The sequence below is a fragment of the Ctenopharyngodon idella genome, chromosome 1 (genome assembly GCF_019924925.1).
Source record: "Ctenopharyngodon idella isolate HZGC_01 chromosome 1, HZGC01, whole genome shotgun sequence".
Lineage (NCBI taxonomy): Eukaryota > Metazoa > Chordata > Actinopteri > Cypriniformes > Xenocyprididae > Ctenopharyngodon > Ctenopharyngodon idella.
The window spans coordinates 14,057,124-14,078,873 of record NC_067220.1 but is presented as its reverse complement, the minus strand read 5'-3'; the positions used below and the strand labels follow the sequence as shown (position 1 = coordinate 14,078,873).

Sequence of the window (21,750 nt, the reverse complement as noted above, 5' to 3'; positions counted from 1 at the left end):
TGACGCATAAAAACATATTTTGCCACATTTTGTATTCTGTGTTGTTTATGGTTTCTTGTATAGTCGTTTATTGTGTTGTATATTTTAAGTGTCTGCTTAGCTAAATAATGAAAAAAAAAAAAAATCTTGTTTTTGCAGAGGTACAGAAATCGCTTACAGCACAACATTTGCCTCTAGGTGGCTTATCTCAGTATATCTACTACCAACCAAGCATAGGAAACCCAAAAGGTTACACAAATAGGTGACAAGTGTAATAACGTAATCAGTTCAGATGATTAATTGTATGCAAATGTTTATTTAAGAAGAATTATTTGAGGAGGTCAAAACAAGAGAAATGTACAAAAGAAAAAAAGGGAGAGGGGACAAAATACTAACTTGCAACAAAGCAGCAAAAAAAACAGAATAGTATTTGTATTTTAAATAAATATATCAATATTCTGCAGATATCTTACAGTTCATGTATTGTGGGTCTCCAATATAATAAATCAATTCAACGGCAATAAAAGGAAATTTTGTTCGTTGATTTTAATGTACATAAAAAATCATTTTACAGGTTCTGTGATTCAAAAATAAAATATTAGAGTAAACATAATAGACAAACATTTTTCACTCATTCATACAGGTAGGGTAAATGAATAAAACTAAACATATGGTGCTGAAGACAAAAAAAGGATTGGCAACAGATCAGTACAAGGCGCAAAGAAGAACATGAAGAAAACACAAATAATAGAAAGCAAGACATAGAGCATTGTGATCAAACCATAGCAGCCTCTCTGTAACAAATACCCCTTAGTTCCACCGTGCAAATATTAAATAAAAATCTTACTTCATATACTTAAATTATTCTTCAAAATTACCTTTCATCAGGTGTTTGATCCCACATAATATAGCACCTATTTGTGACTACAGAAAAAACTAGTAAAAACAAATAAAAGCTTTTTCTCATCAGGCTTAAAAAGCCACTATGATCCTAACAAGGACGTAGCACATGATTGGCCCTCGGTCGTTAAGTCTGTAACTGATTGGTTCCTGGTTTTCGAGCTCTGTCAGTAGGTACGGCGTGTGGTATAGTCCAGTACCATGCTGGCGGCACCCAGCAGGGCAGGATCCTCCAGCTCAGACACCTTGATGTTGGTCCCCTGCGCTGAGAGCAGAGCGCGCTGGCTGATGACCTGACGAACTGGATCCTCGTAATGCTTCGACAGGACACCAGACAGGATCACCAGAGACGGGTTGATCATGTGCAGGATGTTCACAATGCCCAAACCCAGCGCAGTACCCGCTGTTAGGAAGAAAAAGAGAGACTATCAGTGCTTTTCTTCACCTCAGACCTGCTTGAGAATAAAGTATGTATTTGAATGTGCGTCTTACCCGTGTGAAGTACGCTCTCAGCTTTGGGGTTGCCGAGGCGAGCAGCGTCGATTAGATGAATAGCATTCACCTGTTCTTTGTTATTCACAGTCATTCCCTCCACAAACAGCAAGTCCTCTGTCATCAAATGTAAAAGAAACATGTAATTGCAACAGTCACGTTTTACTTGGAAACACATTCGTTAGGCACAACTCTACTATTACAAACCCAACCCTAAGATGTTTTTCTGTTATTATTATTGATTTGAATAGAGACCATAAAAATCAAGTCCACCGCTGCGTCCAAAATCGCGTATTGAGTAGGTACAACATTTGAATTTACTTTGCGACCATTAAAAAGATTAATAAATACTCTAACAAATGTATTGCTCATTGTTAGATAGTTAATGCATTAATTGGACCATATTATAAAATGTTGTTAACATAAATTCAAATGAAGTGACATCCAACAACAGTTTTCATATTTTGTTGAGACTACTGTCACACTGTGAAAAAAACATGAATAACGTCGCAACTTTTACTCCACATTGTGATTCTTCTCTCAAAACTAGGGCTAGGTCAGTTTTTGTTTTAAAAGAATGAATAGATAAATGCTGGCAGAGAAGAGTGACAACAGAAATACATCAGTAACATTTTTGAGTTTGGATTTTGAGCTTTGGTATGGTGAAAATGATGTGGAATGTGGAAAACAATACTAAGGGTTTATACTACTGTTACCTGTGACGTTTTACTAAAGGAAAAACTGAAGAGGAAAAATTGCGAAACTCAAACAATTTGCGACAAGTGTGGGCGAGGCTGATAAGCATACTTTAGCGCAACTCTTGATGTGTGTGTGTCTGGTCGTCTCACCGTCATGGAGTCTCTTGGCTTCTCTCTGCAGGGCGAGACCTGATGAGTAGGCCTCTATGCAGCCGTGGCTGCCACACATGCACTCTGGTCCTTCCAGTGAGACCACGATGTGTCCCAGTTCAGCCGCGCAAAATGTGTTACCATGGATCAGTTCATTATGCTGGATTATACCACCTCCAATTCCTGTACATATAAACACAAGGCAAACATAAGGAACAATTATACCAGCATCAGACTTTGCAGGTACACTGCATTAAATACATGTGATCGAACTTAAAAGAAGTTTCTTATGCTCACCAAGGCTGCATTTATTTAATCAAAAATACAGTAAAAATAGTAATATAATTCAATATTTTATAAAATTTAATGTATTCCTGTGATGGCAAAGCTGTATTTTTAGTAGGCATTACTGCAGTCTTCGGTGTAGAAATTTCAAAAGAATTTTTTTTTTTAAATGTAACATTTTAAATGTCTTTACTTAATAACTTAATATGCACAAATAAAAGTGTTCATTTCTTTAAAAAAAAAAAAATGAATGGAAGTGTACTTAAAGTATATAAAAGAGCATATGAAAATATATAAACATTTATATATTACTATTATTATTAATAATAATAACGTATCATTATATACAGTATAATACTTCATTAAAAATTAACAAAATAAATAGCGTTCAGCAGTAACCTTTTCAAATGGAATTTTTTTTTTTAAACATTTCAAGCATAAATGGCACTGTTTTGTGAGAATGACCCTTGTATGAAAAGGGGTAGGAGGTTGCTTGACAAAGTTAAAGACCGTTTGATTGTGGTAACCTGATTAACCAGTGTCACCAGTCTGACGGTTTTAAATCCACTTTCCGTCAGGTCTCATTGTCTGCATTGTCAAATCAAAGAAAAACCCACCATCCTAGAAACTGGCAGCAGTAAGGGACATAAGCAAGGGAACAAACCGGTTCCAGTGATAATGGTGACAAAGTTCTCCACGCCTTTGCCATGGCCAAACTTCTTCTCAGCGAGAGCTGCACAGTTGCCATCATTATCAACCCACACAGGCAGATGAAGGGCACTAGAGAGAGGTGTACGGATGTCCACCGAACTCCACTCGTTTATTAGCTTGGTGGAGTGGAGGACGACCCCATCTTGCGGGTTCACACGCCCCCCTGTGCTCACACCTGAAAGAAATACCAAACAAATGGACAGTGAATGACTGAGTGAATGTATGGATAGATAGGAGGAGACATGGGACAAATGCAGACATACCGACTCCCAGGATTCTGCAGTTGAGGTGAACGGCGTCAGCCATGGCCTGTTTGCACATGGTCAGAATCAGCTCTATCCTCTCCTCAAATGTCTTAGGATTCAACTGGACATACTTATTAACCACTTTACCCTGAAACACAAGCACACATTCACAAGATTATATATATATATATTACACCTAATTTAATAACAGACTAACAATTACCACTTAACCATTAATTTCTTAACCCAATAAATTTCCGTAAGATACACTACTGTTAAAAAAATTGGGATTAGTAAGACTTTTTTTTGAAAGAATTAACACTTTTATTCAGCAAAGATGCATGAAATTGATCAAAAGTGACAGTCTTTTGAACTTTCTGAAAAAACTTTTGAAATGTACAGTTAAACCAAAAATTATTCAGACATTTTTTATTTATTTTTACTAGTGGGTGCAGGACACTACAGTTCATTTATGTAAGTGAGGATAGCAAAATAAAGTAAACTGACATATTATACCCAAAAATGCTTCATACAGTGATATATGAAAACTGATATAAATTTGGAACCAAAAATTATTCAGACACTTTGACCTGACCGTGTTTTTCTTAAGTGTTATCTGACATAATTAAGATTATTTTTTCTGACACAGTTTAGCTCTGAGATCTTGTCATATTTTATTACCATTTTTTAAAACTATTGTGAATAAACTGTATTAATGAATGAAATGTTCAAGGTGGTTTGCTTTGACTGTATCAAAGGATCCTGACAAAAAAGGTATCATGGTTTCCACATAAATATTAAGCAGCACAACTGATAATAATAATGATAATAAGAAGAAATATTTCAAAAAAATAAATGTTTCTTGACCTGCTGAAAATTCAGCTTTGCAACGCAGGAATAAATGACATTTTAAAATATATTTAAAAATAAAACAGTTATTTTAAATTGTATTAATACAGAATTTTTTCTGTATTATTTTTAAATAAATGCAGCCTTGGTAAAAAAAGTGACTTCTTTCAAAAACATTAAAACATTTTAAAGACCCCAAACTTTTGAACAGTAAATTTATACATGCAAATTAAAAATAGCATTTCAATAATCTCTTCTTGCTACCACAGATTGACATATTTTTGCTTTTATATTGTTGATTTGATCATTTGTGAGTTGGTACCTCTCCATCATCACTCTGACTGGAAGTATGGACCCTGTGATTATTAGACACCTAAACCAATAAAACACCTGGTCAAACTGAAGCATTCAAGGAATATAAATGGAACTTACTTTATAGACTGCATTAGCATCCGGATTATATTTATGTTAAGAAATAACAGATCAATATACTGTATATCAGGCAATACAACTAATCGGATGATATTTGGCCATTTTGAGATGTCACATTGGTTTCAAAGTCACCATGAAATCTTATTTTTTTATGGAATATTACAGTATTTATTATAAATATTTATCTATGCATAATACCATTATTTTTTTTAATTTATGCCATGTGCCCTTATAATCTTTAATCAAAATAATTTCCCCTCCCTCTTGCAGCAACATCTCTTCTCTTCTCTGATAAAGATTTTACTTGGCATGAGGGCGGGACAACCGGTCATTCAAATGACATCACAGCAATAGCAAACAATCAATTCCTCACAGATAAAATCAAGTCCCGCCCGACATTTTTTCTTGTTCAAGGAGCCGTTTCACTCAGATATACGTCACAATAGGGAAGAAAAGGTTATTGCAACTTTTGTTTCATGCCGACTTTAATATCAGCAACAGCATTATAAATGGATAGTGGATATTTTCTGTTTTAAAATACAGTCAAACCAAAATTTATTCAGACACCTTGAACATTTCATTCATTAATTCAGTTTATTCACTATAGTTTAAAAAAATGGTAATAACATATGACAAGATCTCAGAGAAAAAATGAATCTTAATTATGTCAGATAACACTTAAGCAAAACATGGTCAGGTCAAAGTGTCTGAATAATTTTTGGTTCCAAATTTTTATCAATTTTACTGGTAGTCCACTGTATGAAGAATTTTTGGGTATAATGTGTCACAATTTACTTTATTTTGCTATCCTCACTTACATAAATGAACTATAGTGTCCTGCACCCACTAGTAAAAAAAAATATCAAAAAATGTCTGAATAATTTTTGGTTTGACTGTATTTTTAGTCAACTTTGAGTAATACTGTAAAATAAAGGTAACACTTTACAAAAAGGTTTCATTTGTTACATTAGTTAACTATATTAGTTAAGATGAACTAAGAATGAACAATACTTACACAGCATTTATTAATCTTAGTTCATGTTAATTTCTACATTTACTACAGCATTATTAAGAACAAAAGTTGTATCTGTTAACATTAGTTAATGCACTGTGAACTAACATGAACATGCATGTTTTATTATCTAACATTAACAAAGGTTAATACATGCAGCATTTAAATTCAGAAATGCTTCCCCGTGGCCAAATATTAAAAGCAACTAATTACATATTTAAAGGAATGTCTCTCAGAAAACTTGTTCTGCGCCATTCACACACACACATAAAGGGCTGATTACACAACCCTTCTGCTCAAATCTGCCGCTGTTTGTTTTACAGTCTGAGTTCTGTGTCATATGAATGAAATATTGACGTAAGTGCTGCATATCCTGCTCCATAAAAAAGCGTGTACACGTCACAATTGGGCAAACACACACATCCTGTCATAAGCAATCACAATGTACAGCATGTCCTGCACCTTGTAGTTTACTTTCTGATATTAATAACATGTCCTAAAGGTGAACTGGATCTGACTCCAGAGGGTCTCTCTGCATACCTTCATACTGACGATGCCGACACGCAGGTTGGTCCCCCCCAGGTCAACAGCAAGCGCACTCTGTGTCTCCAGAATGTGGTCAATATCTTGAGAGATACACTCCTTCACGGGAGGGAAACAGAACTTCTTCTGTAGTGGCTCAGATAGGTCAATGGACTGCAAGAACTTCAAGATGCGCTGGACTGCATTTCCATCACCATAGATCTTGGAGCTAGTGGACAGAGCCAGAACACACAGGACATGTTGAGAGTCTGAAGTTGTGTCCCAGTGATGCACTATACACTATTCACTTATATGTATGTATTCATTCTATGTATTTATGCACAATGTATGTAACCTTGTAGTGTATTAACTTTATAAGTTTATTTTGTCATTCAAAAATCTGATTACAAATCCCGTACATAATTACAGCTGTGACAGTTGAGTGCATTAAGTATTCAACATTCCACACTTCGATTAATTATGTGCACCCTCCGGGTATAATTAAAGTGCACTTTCTGTTTGTGGACACAATTTTCATTGTGAACACACTACTCACACTTGTTATACTACAAAAGGCAAATAATAGTGCATAACTATGTAAATTGGGATGCAGGTTGAGACTTGAAAAAAAATGTAAGCAAGATGTCTGATACTCAATGATGAAATGTGATTTAATGATGCCCATAAAATCGAATATGCTAAACACTGGTTGATAAATCAGCTTGTCTGATATATCAGTCTATAACTACATTCAAGTATGATTTTAATCAGCTTGTTTATGAATGGTGTTACAGTAGACCAGTGTTATTGTTAATGAATAATATTAAATATTGATGAAATAAATAAATAAGCTTATATAAAATAAATATATATTAAAATAAATATTAGATGAAAAAATTGACTTGCCTTAGCAACAAACTGATATAAAATTAGTTTAAGTTCAAGTACTAAAATGACTAAAACTGAAATAAAAAACTGATAAAAATAACAAAAGTGGACAGCAAAATTACTAAAATGAAAATATTAAAATAAAAAAACTAATTCAAAATATTAAAAAATACTATAATAGTATATAACACTAACACTAAATAAGACAATTCTAATTTCTAAAACAAACAAAATTTCCTAATTAGAAAATATTTTTGATTATTTTTTTAAGAACTGCATTACAATCATGATATCTGATGTTTGCAAATATAAGACGCCTAAAATGTAACAAAAAGAGCTCATTACCAGGGGTAGCGTTTTCCAAACTGCAGCTCCAAGGCATGGTAGATTTTATTATGTGTGTCTGCATCTCGCACATGTAGAACATTTTCCCCTATTGTCAAAATAACATGAATTAGTAAAACTGGTCCATCAAGGATAATATTAAAGACACTCAATTACACAAAAAGCAGTCTTGCAGTCAAGCAGGCTTGTTTAGAAGAATAAACATGCCATGCTGGTTTTAAGAATCCAAATGAAATACTCTACATCCTGAAATAAACACTACAAACAGAACCGTAAAATGGTGATCATATCCTGCCATAATGCCTTAACTTCTCTCTAAAGGTCAATAAGTCATATTCGTATCTAATCTTACCTGTTTCTCGACCTGTCTGGCGAGTACCCAGGTTAATGACAGGTGTTCCAAACGCTCCGGCCTCACGAACTCCACAGCTGCTGTTCCCAATCATGCAGCCGGCGTGTGCGACCAGCTGGATGAACTGATCGAACGGAACATGCTTTACTGCACGAAATTTCGGATGCTGCTCGATTCCCTTCCGTCTCATCACACGAACCATCTCCTTACTGCCTGCATGAGACAGAGCAGAATGGTGTTACTGGGGCAAAATTCTACTACAGAATTCATTTATTCTGTTTCACGTCAAGTCAAGTGGTTTTTATTGTCATTTCTCTCCAGCATGCAGGGGAAGATACAAACTGATAAAGTCTTAAGAGTTTGGGAGTTTTTTCAATTAAAAATTCATTAAAATTACTGCCTCATAAGAGTCACAATTCCAAAGAAAGGTGTATTTTTTTGTCATCACAATCAATTCAGACTACCATTATTATATATTATATTCAGTGTTATTGTTAACTAAAACTATTAAAATTAAAATAATAATTACTTAATTACTTAATTTAAATAAAGCTGAAATAAAATATAATATAAATATCAGATTAAAATCTAAATTTGAAACATTTGAAATAAAATTATGTTCAAGTACTTAAATGATTAAAACTGAAATAAAGTTTAAAAAAATGACAAAAATAATAAAAATGACAAATGCACATAAAAGAATTGCAAAAACTTTAATTAAAATTAAAAATACAAAAATAAAGGCTAATTTAAGATTAATTAATACTATAATATTATATAATTAATACTAAAATAACACATTATATTATATCGTGTCTGCAGTTTTTGCTGAATTTCTTCATTGAAATTAAAGGAAAAATAACTAATGGCACACCTGTCACTATCCTATTATGTTCAATTCACACTATTATATTATATTATATTATTTACCTGTTTTTTGTTGGTTTGTTTGTTTGTTTGTTTGTTTTTGAAGTTACAGCAAAAACAACTATATTTTGACCATTACTGTAAAATTACTCGTACTATGATATAAAACTTATGGTCATGCCACCTTCCCTTAGTGTCAGGTCCATTTTAATGTTTAGACTGTGAACAGACTGGAGTTATATCTCAATGGAAGAAAAAGCACCTCTGCTTGACTGCCGCCTCCAGTTGTGTCTACCTTTCATTAACACCAAACTCAAAACAAACCATGGCTGTTTTGTCTGTTTCTAGAGCCCTTGCAAGTTATCTTAGACTGCTGACAAAGCCACTGAGGGTCACATTAAACCTTTCAATCTGACAGAAACCGCAACTGTACTCAGGAAGCAAATTTGTTTATAATCTTCAGAGGCACAAAAAGAAAGAAAAACAGAAAACGAGAGAAACAGCTGACCTGCGTCAATATTCGGGAAGAGAATGAGAGTTTTCTTGTTGAAGGAGATGAGAGCGTCCAGCATTAACTCGTAGATTTTAATGGAGTTCTTGATGTCTGTGGTAACAGGATGCTGCAGGGCCACAATATAGTCCTGCTCTTTCACATCACTCCCTGTTTAAGAAAGAACCACATATGCATAAATGATAGTATTAGTCATTTTAACAAAACTTTAACTATGTGGATTGCACAGGCGTCATTGTTTATCTCTACTGTTATCTTATCCCATTCATTTACTGTGCATACCAATCCAAGATTTGATGATATCAGCATAATCGTCTCGTTGGTGGGCAGTGAGCAGCTTGTCGTACGACGGGCAGCCAGCCAATAAGATACGAGAGTGGTCTTCGCACATGGAGATGAGGTGTCTCTCGGCTGAGAGTGTGCAGACAGCGTGGTAGTGTGCCAGTTTGGAGATGGCATGACGAATTGAATCATCAATGGTTCCGCTTACTTCTCCACCTTCAAGGTGCAATATGCGAATGTTCATTAGAGACGCCGCAGTCGCCAAGGCCAGCGCGTCAAAACGGTCGCCGTGAACGAGCAGAATGTCAGGGGCGAGACGCTGGAGCACGTCGGGAAGCTTCACGAGCGCGAGACCCACGGACTCCACCATGGCAGCTTCATCTTCACCACGAACAATGGTGTGCAATTTGGAGCCGATGTCAAACTCATCCTGCTCAATCATGCGGAACGTGTTTCTGGGAAAGAGAGAGAAAAAAAATTAATATAACTACAAGCAGCGATGACGGGCCCAAGCCCAGTGGCACCACCAACCTGGTGGCTTCAGGACAACTGTGCACGGCGGGCAATAGGCATGTCAAAGTCATTTGATTACACCGCATTTAGGTGCACCAGTTGGTGGCCATATGATCACAAACCACAAAAGCCACATCCATGAGATCATTTAAATGAATTTCATGTCTTAGCATGTGATAGGTCAATTTCAAATGAGTGCAGAATATCATCCTAATCTGCCATGTGTTTTTCTCAGACCTCTATAAAAATTCCAGAGCAAATTACACCAGAAATGTAATCCAGTTTTAATGTAAATGTCTGTGATTGCTGATGTTGTATTATCGTAACACTTCTCTTAGTGTTTTTTGACCTCCCTGAGCTATCGTTTGTGCACCAATCTTATGCATCAAAAGCATGCTTTCATTTAATTTCAATATGTCTGGTATAGGATGAAAAAATAAAATTATAAAATTAATAAATAAACAACCCATACTAACTGACTTCCTGTTGAGCTGGCATATAACTTAGAGCACGAAAGTTGTTAGGCCCGATGAGGTCTATATGTGTACCGAGTTTCATATGAATACATGCAAGCGTGTTTGATATACGGACCAAGTTTTCGGACTCCGTTCAAGGGAGCCCCCCTGCCACGCCCGGGTCCCATCCTTTGCAGTGTCCTAATGGCCACAGATTCAAAATGTGTGTGCCAATTTTCAAGAGTTTTTGAGCATGTTAAGACCCCCAAAAAGCCCCGGATGTTTGAAAAAAAAGAATTCTCCTTAGAAAAACAATAGGGCCCTGCGCCTTAGTGGCTTGGGCCCTAATTAAATATGACTTGCAAATGCTGCAAATAATGATTATTTATAAAATGTACTTTTCTCTAAGGATGAAAAATTTTATATTATTAACAAATAATCATTTTAATTAACATATAAATACATTTTAATCCATTATGTACAAAATTGTTATTCCACATCCTGCCCAATGTAGTCTGTGAAGTTTAACAAAGACTTGCTGTCAAATTTTAAATCCTCACAGGACATTCTCAGAATAATCAAGTTATGTGCTGAGGAAAACAATTTTGAAAACACTCAACAATTGCGTTTTGTCGATAGAAACAGACGCGTTTTGTCCATAGAAATGCATTATTCACTGCTGTAAATCGGTGTGACTGGTGGAGGTTTTCTGCACATAGTGGCAGACGCAATTAATTGATAAAATTTGCTGTCGATTTTTTCATTATCGATTTTTTTTTAAACAGATTAGTTGTTGCAGTTCTAATCTGTATCAAAGAGCGATAGTTTTTAAAAGCTGTTAGAAAGAAAAGATCAATCATAATTCAGTATGCAAATAAAGGCAAGAAAGAAGATCAATTGGGATTCAGTATACAAATATTACAAGACATCATTGCTGCACGTGTATGTTCGAATGGTGAACATTTTAACAATGCAAGTCCACTTTCAACATGTAATCTTATATTTCTTTAAGTAAAGAATGGTAGTGTGAATGGTAAGAGACGGTATGTTTTCCATTTGTTTTGAAACAGAATAATAAAGGTAATGTCAAATTTATTTGACCCAAGGAGGAGTAAAGGCTGGTTTGGCTTCATTAATAAAAGACAAGGGCTTCTAGCCACCATCAGCAGCCCACTGTGAGAGCCAAACTCCCACCGTCAAGAGCTACATTCCAACATTTCCATGGCAACAGTGAGAAATAGTGCTGATTCATGTTTTGAGGCTCTCATGCCCAGATGAAGATAGAGTTACTGGAGCTATGACTTGGCTTGTTTGTTTTATATTACTGCTGTGAGACATTTCGACAAATGAAATTTTATTATTTCATAAATTCATTTTCATCATTTACTCACCTTCATGTCATCGTTCCAAACCTGTATGACTTACATTCTTCCATGGAACACACAAAAAAAGATATTTTGAAGAATAGCCTCTTTCCCACTGTCAGGCTGAACGGTTCTAAGAACGCTAAGGATGGTTCCAGTTATATTTCCACTTGAGCTTGGTTCGGCATGGAACGGTTACAAAACGCTCTTGGCACGTAATTCTCAGCACGGTTGGCTGAACTGTGCTGGTAGAAAGTGTGTAGTGACGTCACCACTCAGGATTTATCTGTTTGCCTGGCTACCAGTTCTCTGTAGCTGGCCAAGCGTGCTATTTGAACAACGTAAACACAAGTTAATAATAAAGAAATACCTGATCATCCTCCATAACGCTGTCACTATTTACATCTCATACCATCGGTAAACTCTTACATTACCAAGGCAATGACTGATGCTTTTGTATTACATTCCAAAGAGCTTCGTTATCAGCCCCATGGTGCAAAATGAAACAATATCTGTACTGGCTGGCCCGGATCGGCACGGAATGGATCCATATTCATATTTAAAATTTTATAAGCTATAATCACTGGCTGCCGTACATGCATTCACGAGAGAGTTAAGTTCTGGTGGAAGGGTGACCTCTGATCTGACGTACGATGTAGGCGTAGCATAAGTTTAGGTGAGAATAGATGCCTCTCGCGTAAACCAAGTAACTCTCTCGTGAACGCATGTACGGCCATTTTCATTTTTGGGTGAACTGTTCCTTTAAGCAACGAGAACAGTTGGACTCCATGACTTTAAATGCATGGATAAATATCTTCTTTTGTGTTCCAAAAAGAAAAGCATTTCAGGCTTGGAATGACAAAAACAATTTATAAGTTTAGTTTTATAACTACAAATTTAGTTATGTTTGACAACCCCTCTGATATCTACTTTCCCTTCAACAATTTAATTTAGATTAGATAATGTGGCTTAAAAAAATAAATTACGTTCAGCAGTCTTACCCGTAATCATCAATGAGATGTGAACCCAGCACCACCACCTCCAGGTCAAAGATTTCAGGCTGAGATTTGATGCCGAACATGATGGGGGCGAGTTTAGAGTAGTCCGCTCTGTTACAGGTGGCCACGCACACGCGTAGTCGTTGCTTCAACTCCTTCTCCGATCGCTCCATCTTCTCCTGTGCTCGCTGGGTCTTCAGATAGTAAAGCTCCTAAATGAGGAACATGATTACAAATATATATGGTATTCTGATAAAGCATAAAGAAGAATGAATATGCAAATTTATAGTTACGGCTAAATGCATGACGTGTAGCGGAGAACTTTATAGCTTTACACAATGGTTACAACACAAGAAAATCATTAAAAAAAACCAAAAAAAATACAATGGTTTATTTAGCAAATTCATTAAGCACCATCCTTCCACTAGAAGATATAGTCCCTGACATGTAAACTAAAGTTATATAGATATAATAGATGTATTTCAGCATAGCTTGAACCCTGTATTGACCAATCTGCATGCCAGATTGGAACTGGATCTGTTTTATGCACTACCGTTCAAAGGTTTAGGGTCAGTAACATTTTTTTAAGGAATTAATGCTTAGCAAGGCTGCAATAAATTGATCAAAAGTGACAGTAAAGACAGAGATGCACCGATACTAAATTTCTCCACCGATAGCCGATTATTCAGAGTGATATCTGCCGATACTGATAGTTTGGGAGTTCAGCCTTTTATACCTTCTTTTAAATGAATGATAATTTCATTATAATAATTAATCATTATATTTTAATTATTATATTTTGAAAGAAATGCATATAAAAACTTTATTCTCTCCATTTCATCCACTTGTTTCAGAGTAACTGGTATCAGTTATAAACAAACACATTACTCAAATTAATATTAACACACATTAACTAAATTCTGAAAATTAATTTTATATTTCTTAACTTCCTGAATGTTATTAATTCATATAATTACTATTAATATTGCACATCGAACTGGTTTCTTAACATTTTCTTTACACAAATCACAAATTCAGTGCATTTTCCAGCCCTCTTTTGATTGACAGGATATATCGGCCCTGACTATCGGTCGATAGCCGACAGTGTGAAAATTTGCTTTTATTGGCCGATATATCGGTGCATCTCTAATTTATAATATTACAAAAGATTTCAGATAGATTTCTAATAAATGCTATTCTTTAAAGAACTTTCTTATTCTATTCATCAAATACTGAAACAAATCACGGTTTCCAAAATTATAGGCCTATTAAGCAGCAGTCATTGATAATGATAAGAAATGTTTTATTAGAATGATTTCTGAAGGATCATGTCACACTGAAGACTGGAGTAATGGCTGATGAAAATTCAGCTTTGCCATCACAGGAATACATTGCATTTTTAAAAATATTTAAATAGGAAACTGTTATTTTAATTTGTAATAATATTTTACAATATTACTGTTTTTACTGTATTTTTATCAAATAAATGCAGCCTTGGTGAATATGAGACTTTTTCAAAAACATTAAAAAAAAACATACTAATCCCCATAAACTTTTGAATGACAGTGTGTTTAAATAAGAGAAAACATAATCAAAACAGAACTGTAGTAAATCAGAGCAAGCCTTTCATGCCGGGTTGCCAAATCAAAAAGGATCATACTTACATGAGTATTCCTGAACTGAACACTCTGAGGCATGAAAACAGAATAAGGAAAGAAAAGAGGTATTTTGCTACGTCACTTCATAGAGGAATATAAAACTATGCATATGTTACTAAAGCGACCTGTCTGACTAATGACTATAATCCTTTACTGCCCCTCAGCAGACATTGCTAACGCCCTTTCTATGCCAGCAGACACCTTCAAATGGTTGTTTCTATATTTGGACATTGACCATTTAAACACTTCAAATCTGTTTTATAGGCAAAAAGCAAACAACACAACTGGAAAGTAGAGGAAGCAAAGTACATGCGATATAGGGTCTATCATTGAGTGTCAAAGTCCAACTGCATTATGAGGAAATTACCAAACCAGGCAAAGTCTACAAACTATATTTAACCCTCAAAAGAGTTACACTTGAAATAATAAGAAAAATCTTTTTTTTTTTTTTTTTTTAAATGGAACCGCTTATTGATCCTTTATACAAAATAGAAAATCTAAAAAAAAAAGTTTGCCAATGTGTGTTTTTTTTTGTTTGTTTGTTTGTTTTTGTGTCATATCTGATACATCAGGCTTTTAGGAGAAAATGAAACATCCTCGAGGATTTTTTTCTTTCAGTTGAGATGCTATAGGCCTATGTGCTATATATGAAATATCCGCGGAAGTGATACTAGTATCTAATTACCCGGATAGTTTGTTTCTGAATATAAAAGAAGTCGATACAATGTAAAGTATTTGGTCTGGCTCTTGTTTTGAATGATTTTGTTCCGTTGTTGTCATCTGTTGCTGGCGTCCCAGCAGGAGCCGGTTGGTCGACGTGGTATTTGTGATTGGACGGCTGCAGACAGTGATAAGCAATGCGTTTTCCCCAAAGTTGAACATTCTTCAAATGTGAAATAAACGTTCAGCACCTGTCACTCTATTCATTTGTCACTCTTTATCTCTCAGTAATTTATCTTAGTAAGATATGATGATATTTAAATGCTTAGTTTTATGATCAAAGCTCTGTAGTTTTTATTGTGGGGGGCAAAACATATATGCAATGCAAACAATTATAATTGAGAGATACAAATAAACATTCCTCAAAACTCTGTTGTATAATATTTGATACTTACATTTTAATATGATTTTTTGTATATATGATCAAGTAAACCTGAGTTGCTTCAGCCAGTAAATATTCATCTTATTATTTTTAGTAATGTTTATATTGGTATAAACATTATTTTACTTTATAAAAAAAGATTTAACAGCAAAGACACATGTACCACAACCTGAAGATGGACATTTTTACAGTTATACTAAAAGGCCTCTACAGTCATGTAGTAGATTGTGTACAACAAGGTTTTCAACAAAGTTTTGATCATGTTGATAATTTAGAGGCCTTAGAAATTAATTTATCAAATATGAAAAAGTAGGCTTTGTAGGGTTAAAGGCTAAATCGTGTAATAGATTGTATTGTACACCCTTGAGAATCACCGAAGGAATTTAATTTTTAGTGAAGACAAAAACATTATGTCATCCAGTGAGAATATAATTTTAATGCCAGAGCAAATAGTTGTTTATCTGATTTGATTTAAGATGAGCATATTGTCATAATATGATTTCATACAGCATTGTTAGAAGAGAGATATGTAGAGGCTTTCAACCATTCATACTCAAAAGAAAACTATCCCAAACACAGAGGAATGCCACACGGGTGTGCCTTGGGGCCAATGCAAATTTGTTAAATTTTGTGGTTTAAGTCGTCTTCTTCTGTCACAAAGCCAAAGATGACTGGAAAATCTTGTTAGAACGTCAAATTGTCAACTAAATGCCATGACAAACCAGTTCCACCAGAGAACTGGATGCTTAAAGGGATAGTTCACCTATGGTTACCCATTTTCTTCAAAATATCTTCTTTTGTGTTCAGCAGAAGAAAGAAACTCATACAGGTTTAGAACAACTTGAGTGTGAGTAATCGATGACAGAATTTTCATTTTTAGGTGATTCCTTTAATGGAATGGAACTGATTCAATGAAAAATAAAGATGTCTAAGATGTTTTAATGTTCTTACAATTGTACAAATGCAATATTTGTATTCCTGTTGGCTTCGTATGTTTTTGAAAAACATTTATACCCTTTTCAATTTGAGTTTTTAAATATTAGTAATAAAACGCAACAGCTTCATTACTATTAAATGCTACTATTAATATAAAATAAAAGATTATGACAAACTCCTTACTATTTCTTAAAAACTTTATTAAAAACGAAATCTTTTGAAGCTTAGGTGGTTACACTCGCTTGACATTTTTAACTTATAATCCCACAAAAAAAGAATTAAATTGTAATAATTTTTATGTATCAAGGAAGAGGTGTATCCGAAAACCAGTCTGTATGTACTGCATGTGCATGGGAAGGTTTAGTTCATAATAAAAAAAAATTAATTAATTTAAACTTTGAAAAAAACTATAGCAATATTTTAAAACACGGTGACAAATGGCAAAAAAGCATCTAAGTAATACATTGATAAAAATCCAATTTAAAATGGCTTGCAGAATTATGTGCTCTCAAAACGATAATTTTATAAGAAAAATTAGTTATATTGTGTATTACGTTCATATTTCAATATCATGTGCAACTGAGAAATGTATTTACTGTTCATCTGTGACATTTGATATGTCACAGAGATTTAATCAAGTTTTTGATTTCGAAATTTGATTAATTTTAATCGACGCTGTGGTATGACATGAACACATTCTCAGACAGTACAGTTTCTGCGCTCTACCAAGAGCTGTCTACAAAACATCTTCAGGGCCAACTCCCACACATCTACCATAAATTAAGTTACAACGGCATTATGGCATAGTTTAAAGCAGTGCTGGGCCTTCTTCATCACTTCAACACACTTCATCACAGTTGTCCTACATAGGGCACTGCTCATCTTTCCAACCAACCTCTGTGTTTCTGTTGTATTCTCTACATAAAAATAAAAACCAGAAGTCATGTTGCTAATACCATTCTGACTCAGTGTCCACATCAAGACACTGAGAAATCCACCATGTTTCCAGCTTACACACACATCATCCCTGCTAAAAGGCATCACAAGACTCTAGCTGCATTACAAACGGGGGAGGGAGGGATGGACGAGGGAGAAGGAATGAGGAAAAGCAAATAACAAAATGGCATCTGACTCACATGTGGGTTTCTAGCATGTCCCGGCATCATAGTGTGTGCAGTGTTTTCTTTCCCGCTGCTTTCTGAATCAAACGGAACCCCTTTCTAGCTGCTTTCCCTCTATCCAGTGTCACTGACAGACATTAAAGCAAAAGGGAGGAGGACAGCGGCCCCCTGCATGCTTCACACAAAGCAGCACGGGAAGGAACAACCCAGGAGGCGGAGTCAGAACAGCTCTTGCACACCAATTGGCTGCTTGGGAGAGAGGCAAGACGGGAGTCTCCGCCCCTGCATCCTCTCCAGTCCAGAAAGGAGTTTCAAGTATTCAAAGCCGGGGAGGAGAGAAGGAAACACACATACACTCAACAGTTGCCAAGCATTTGTACAGACTCCTCCCTCTTTGTTTTAATTTCCATCTTATTTCCTTTTTGCAGATGAATCGTAAGTATGTGTATATCGTTTGTGCATTCCATCACATTACTGTAACTCCACAACACCCCTTCAATAATAACAGCCTTCATGATTATGATCAATTAGATTCTGTTCATATTTTTCTGTGGTTTTGGTCTAAGACAGGTCTGAAAATAATATATTTATATAATAATATTTATTTATTATATTTATTCATTATAATAATTTCTTAATAAAATAGGTAATATTCGACTATGCTGATATGCAATGACATAAAAGATCATTGAAAACAAACATTTTTGCATATTTTTAAATTATAGCCATTTTATTTGTTCATCATCATTTTTTTTTCATTGAATTACTTTACAATAAACAATTCAACATCGTACTTTTGACCCAAGACATTACACATTATTTAATATAATTAATTTTTTAATACAGTAATATTTATTAATTATAATAAGCATGTTAATAAATGTATAGTTTACTAATATAATGCTTGTATTGTATTGTATGTTTTGTATGATTTATTATCCTCGTTGACAAAACTTTGATGATATGTAATGACATAAAAGATCATTTACAAAAACACTTTTTGCATATTTTTAAATTATAGCCACTGTGATTTATGTGTTTATCATAAATGATTCTTTTCACTGAATTACTTTATAAACAATTCAACATCAATCAAATGACAATAAATGGCAGGAATTTATTAGTATTTTTTCCAATGGTACTGTTTTGATCCAAGACATAACATTAATTAATATAATTTACTTTTTATAATATTTATTAAGTATAATAATCATGTTAATGTATAGTTTTTTAACATAATGCATGTATTGTATAGTATGTTTTGTATGATTTATTATCCTCGCTGTCAAAACTATGACGATATGTAATGACATAAAAGGTTATTTACAAAAAACTTTTTGCATATTTTAAATTATAGCCACTTTATTTATGTTTATCATACATTTTTCTTACTTTGCAGTGAAACAATCCAACATCAACCAAACAAAAATTGTCTTTAGCTCAAGCTATATTTGATGTGACTCTTTCATTGTGCTCTGTAAAAGAGCCACGTCCTCATAACCTGTGACCTCCACGGTAAAAGTGACGAAGCAGGAACAGCGTGCTTCTGTATGCAACTGACTGTGTCTGCATTATCTCTTTCCATCTGTCAGGGTGTGTTGTGTGCTGAGCATTAAACTTTGGCGCGGTGGACAAGGATCTGTTTGTTTGCATTTCAACATTTACATCCTAAAGCAGAATTTAAGCATTGCATTGACAGTGATATGTGATCTATGATCTGCATCGAGAAGTAACTATGTCACAAATAAGAAGTAACACCTTAGGTGTGAAGAAATGATCAGCTATAAGAAAGATCTTAAGGCATTACTACTCAAACCTTCCCATATACATCTTATTCTCACCTGGAGGGCAAAACAAGGCTTTCCTCCATTGCCCACCAGTCATTTTTACCAGGTTTGTGGTAAGACAGTGATATTAAAAGACCAAATTCAGTATACACCTTATTGATGATGCATACTATGTACGCGCAAACAGATGAACCCAGAATAAGAACATGACGCGCAGGTTCTCGTTAAGCATTTTTCCAAAGAAAACCATTATAAAGAAAACACAACCATTTAGTGTGTTGCGTTCATATTCTGGGCTCATCTGCTCACCTGTATGCATCTTCAATAAGGTTTATACTGAATTTGATCTTTTAATATCACTGTTTTAGCACATTAAGGGACTTTAAGTGTTTTTCATGTTAAGTGTTTTAGAACGTCCCACTGTTTGTAGTAGTTTAAATGCTGCAGCAAGTGCTGTATATTGAAAACTTGCATTTTGTTCACATGGTTTTGATTTTCTTCTTTTAAGATGGAAAACTGACAGGTCTGTAATTCAGTTTTATGCATGTTTTGCCCTCCAGGTCTCCGTGGCAGTCACGTGATTGAAAACTATGAATAATACAGACAAGCATCTGAAACTGAGGCACATTTTTGTCAGAAGAGACTAGGCACGTTAAAACAAAGGGAAATGGTGCCATCTACTGGAAGAATAAGAGACAAGCAAAGGACCACCTGATCACAATAGACTAGGGATGCCCAGTCCTGTTTCTGAAGAGCTACCTTCCTGCAAAGTTCAGCTTTCCCACAAACACAACTGAGCCAGCTAATTAAGATCTTCAGGAGCACTTGATAATAACAGACAGGTGTGCTGAATCAGGATCCGAACTCTGCAGATAGGGCTGATCTCCAGGAACAGGATTGGGCACCTCTGCAACATACAATACTAGATGAACCAGTGATAATGTGCAATATGATTATGCACATTATGTATGTAATGTGCAATCCTGATTTCCTACCAGAAAGCATCTATAGCTTTTAACCAATCAGCATGGGATATACAATCTAACCAAACAGGGTATGTGTCCAAATGACTATGTAACCATCAGAAGTTGGATTACAATAAACTCTAGCAGAAAAAGCTCAGGTTTCGCCTGAATTCATTCAAGTTTGACAGAAGAGCTTAAAGAGACTTAGGCTACAGTCCTGTTTTACTACATGAACTTACAATTATACTATTACCTTCTTTATAACACTAACCCATGTTTTATGTGCGTCTTGTGTGATGGATTTTTAATATATTATATATATATATATATATATATATATATATATATATAATATAAATATTAGATATTTTGTCTATCTAAAGAACATTTTAAACGTACATTATATATGTATAGAAGTACCTTACCATACACCATGTTATTTCCACATGATATTATCAATATTACATTCACAATATAGCATATAAAACATTGTGTAAGGAAAAACACTGGGAAGACAAAGTCTACTGAATTGGGTACTTATTTCAAGTTAAACTCAATTAAAGGAGTCCACATATGATATCCGCAAATACTCTACAATAATTATTCATAAGAACTGTATATTTCTATCCTACGACACATGACGACTCAAAGTAAAGGTAACGTGGCGAAAAGTTTCGTCTGCTGACACAAGGAATGCTAGCAAGCTATGTTAGCAGTGCACATTACTTACGTTTAACACGATTATCTGTAGTACATTCCCTTTCGTGATAACAAGCGTTTATAGAATCGAATATACCAAATGCTGATATACTTGATCAATTATCAATAGTGTAGATTAAACAGCTAACCGACGATAGCACTGGTGAGTATTCTTTCTCTGTTTCTATTGCACGAGCGGACGAGTCACAGCTCACTGTTGCCCCCCACTGGCAGGTGTCTTTGTTAACTGTCGATTCATTTTATCAAAGCAAAATATTGTACATTATAAAGTAATATTGATATTTACAATTTCTCTTTATTTATTTATTCTTTAAACTCTAAAGTTTAAATATATTTCGCTGAAATTTCCATTAGTGCGATCAATAACAAATCTTTTAAGCATTGTGACCTTGGTTTTCTTTCTGATAGGCTGATATTAAAGGGATAGTTCACCCAAAAATGAAAATTCTGTCATTATTTACTAACCCTCGAGTTGTTTCAAACCTGTATACATTTCTTTCTTCTGATGAACATAAAGGAAGATATTTTGAAGATTAGGGGAAACTGAATAGTTCTGGGGCACCATTGACTTCCATAGTATTTTTTCCTACTATGGAAGTCAATGGTGCCCC

At 34.7% G+C, this 21,750-nt stretch overlaps 1 protein-coding gene across 4 annotated transcripts; it reads right to left on the bottom strand.

Annotated features, from left to right (window-relative positions):
• Positions 1 to 275: 275 nt before the first annotated feature.
• gne (glucosamine (UDP-N-acetyl)-2-epimerase/N-acetylmannosamine kinase) lies at positions 276 to 21,333 on the bottom strand. 4 transcript variants are annotated; one of them, XM_051890651.1, is made up of 13 exons: positions 21,150 to 21,328; positions 14,515 to 14,538; positions 12,854 to 13,062; positions 9,521 to 9,975; positions 9,236 to 9,388; positions 7,861 to 8,073; positions 7,509 to 7,596; positions 6,294 to 6,504; positions 3,479 to 3,608; positions 3,169 to 3,390; positions 2,220 to 2,402; positions 1,372 to 1,488; positions 276 to 1,282 (listed from the first exon to the last, which is right to left on the bottom strand). In XM_051890651.1, exons 3-13 carry the CDS (start codon positions 13,021 to 13,023, stop codon positions 1,047 to 1,049), a joined length of 2,178 nt encoding a protein of 725 aa, XP_051746611.1. In that variant the 5' UTR covers positions 13,024 to 13,062; positions 14,515 to 14,538; positions 21,150 to 21,328; the 3' UTR covers positions 276 to 1,046. The 4 variants fall into 4 exon arrangements, with proteins under 4 accessions (XP_051746611.1, XP_051746604.1, XP_051746610.1 ...); XM_051890644.1 differs by lacking the exon at positions 21,150 to 21,328 and adding an exon at positions 17,683 to 17,863; XM_051890650.1 differs by lacking the exon at positions 14,515 to 14,538 and having other exon boundaries at positions 21,150 to 21,333.
• Positions 21,334 to 21,750: the final 417 nt, after the last annotated feature.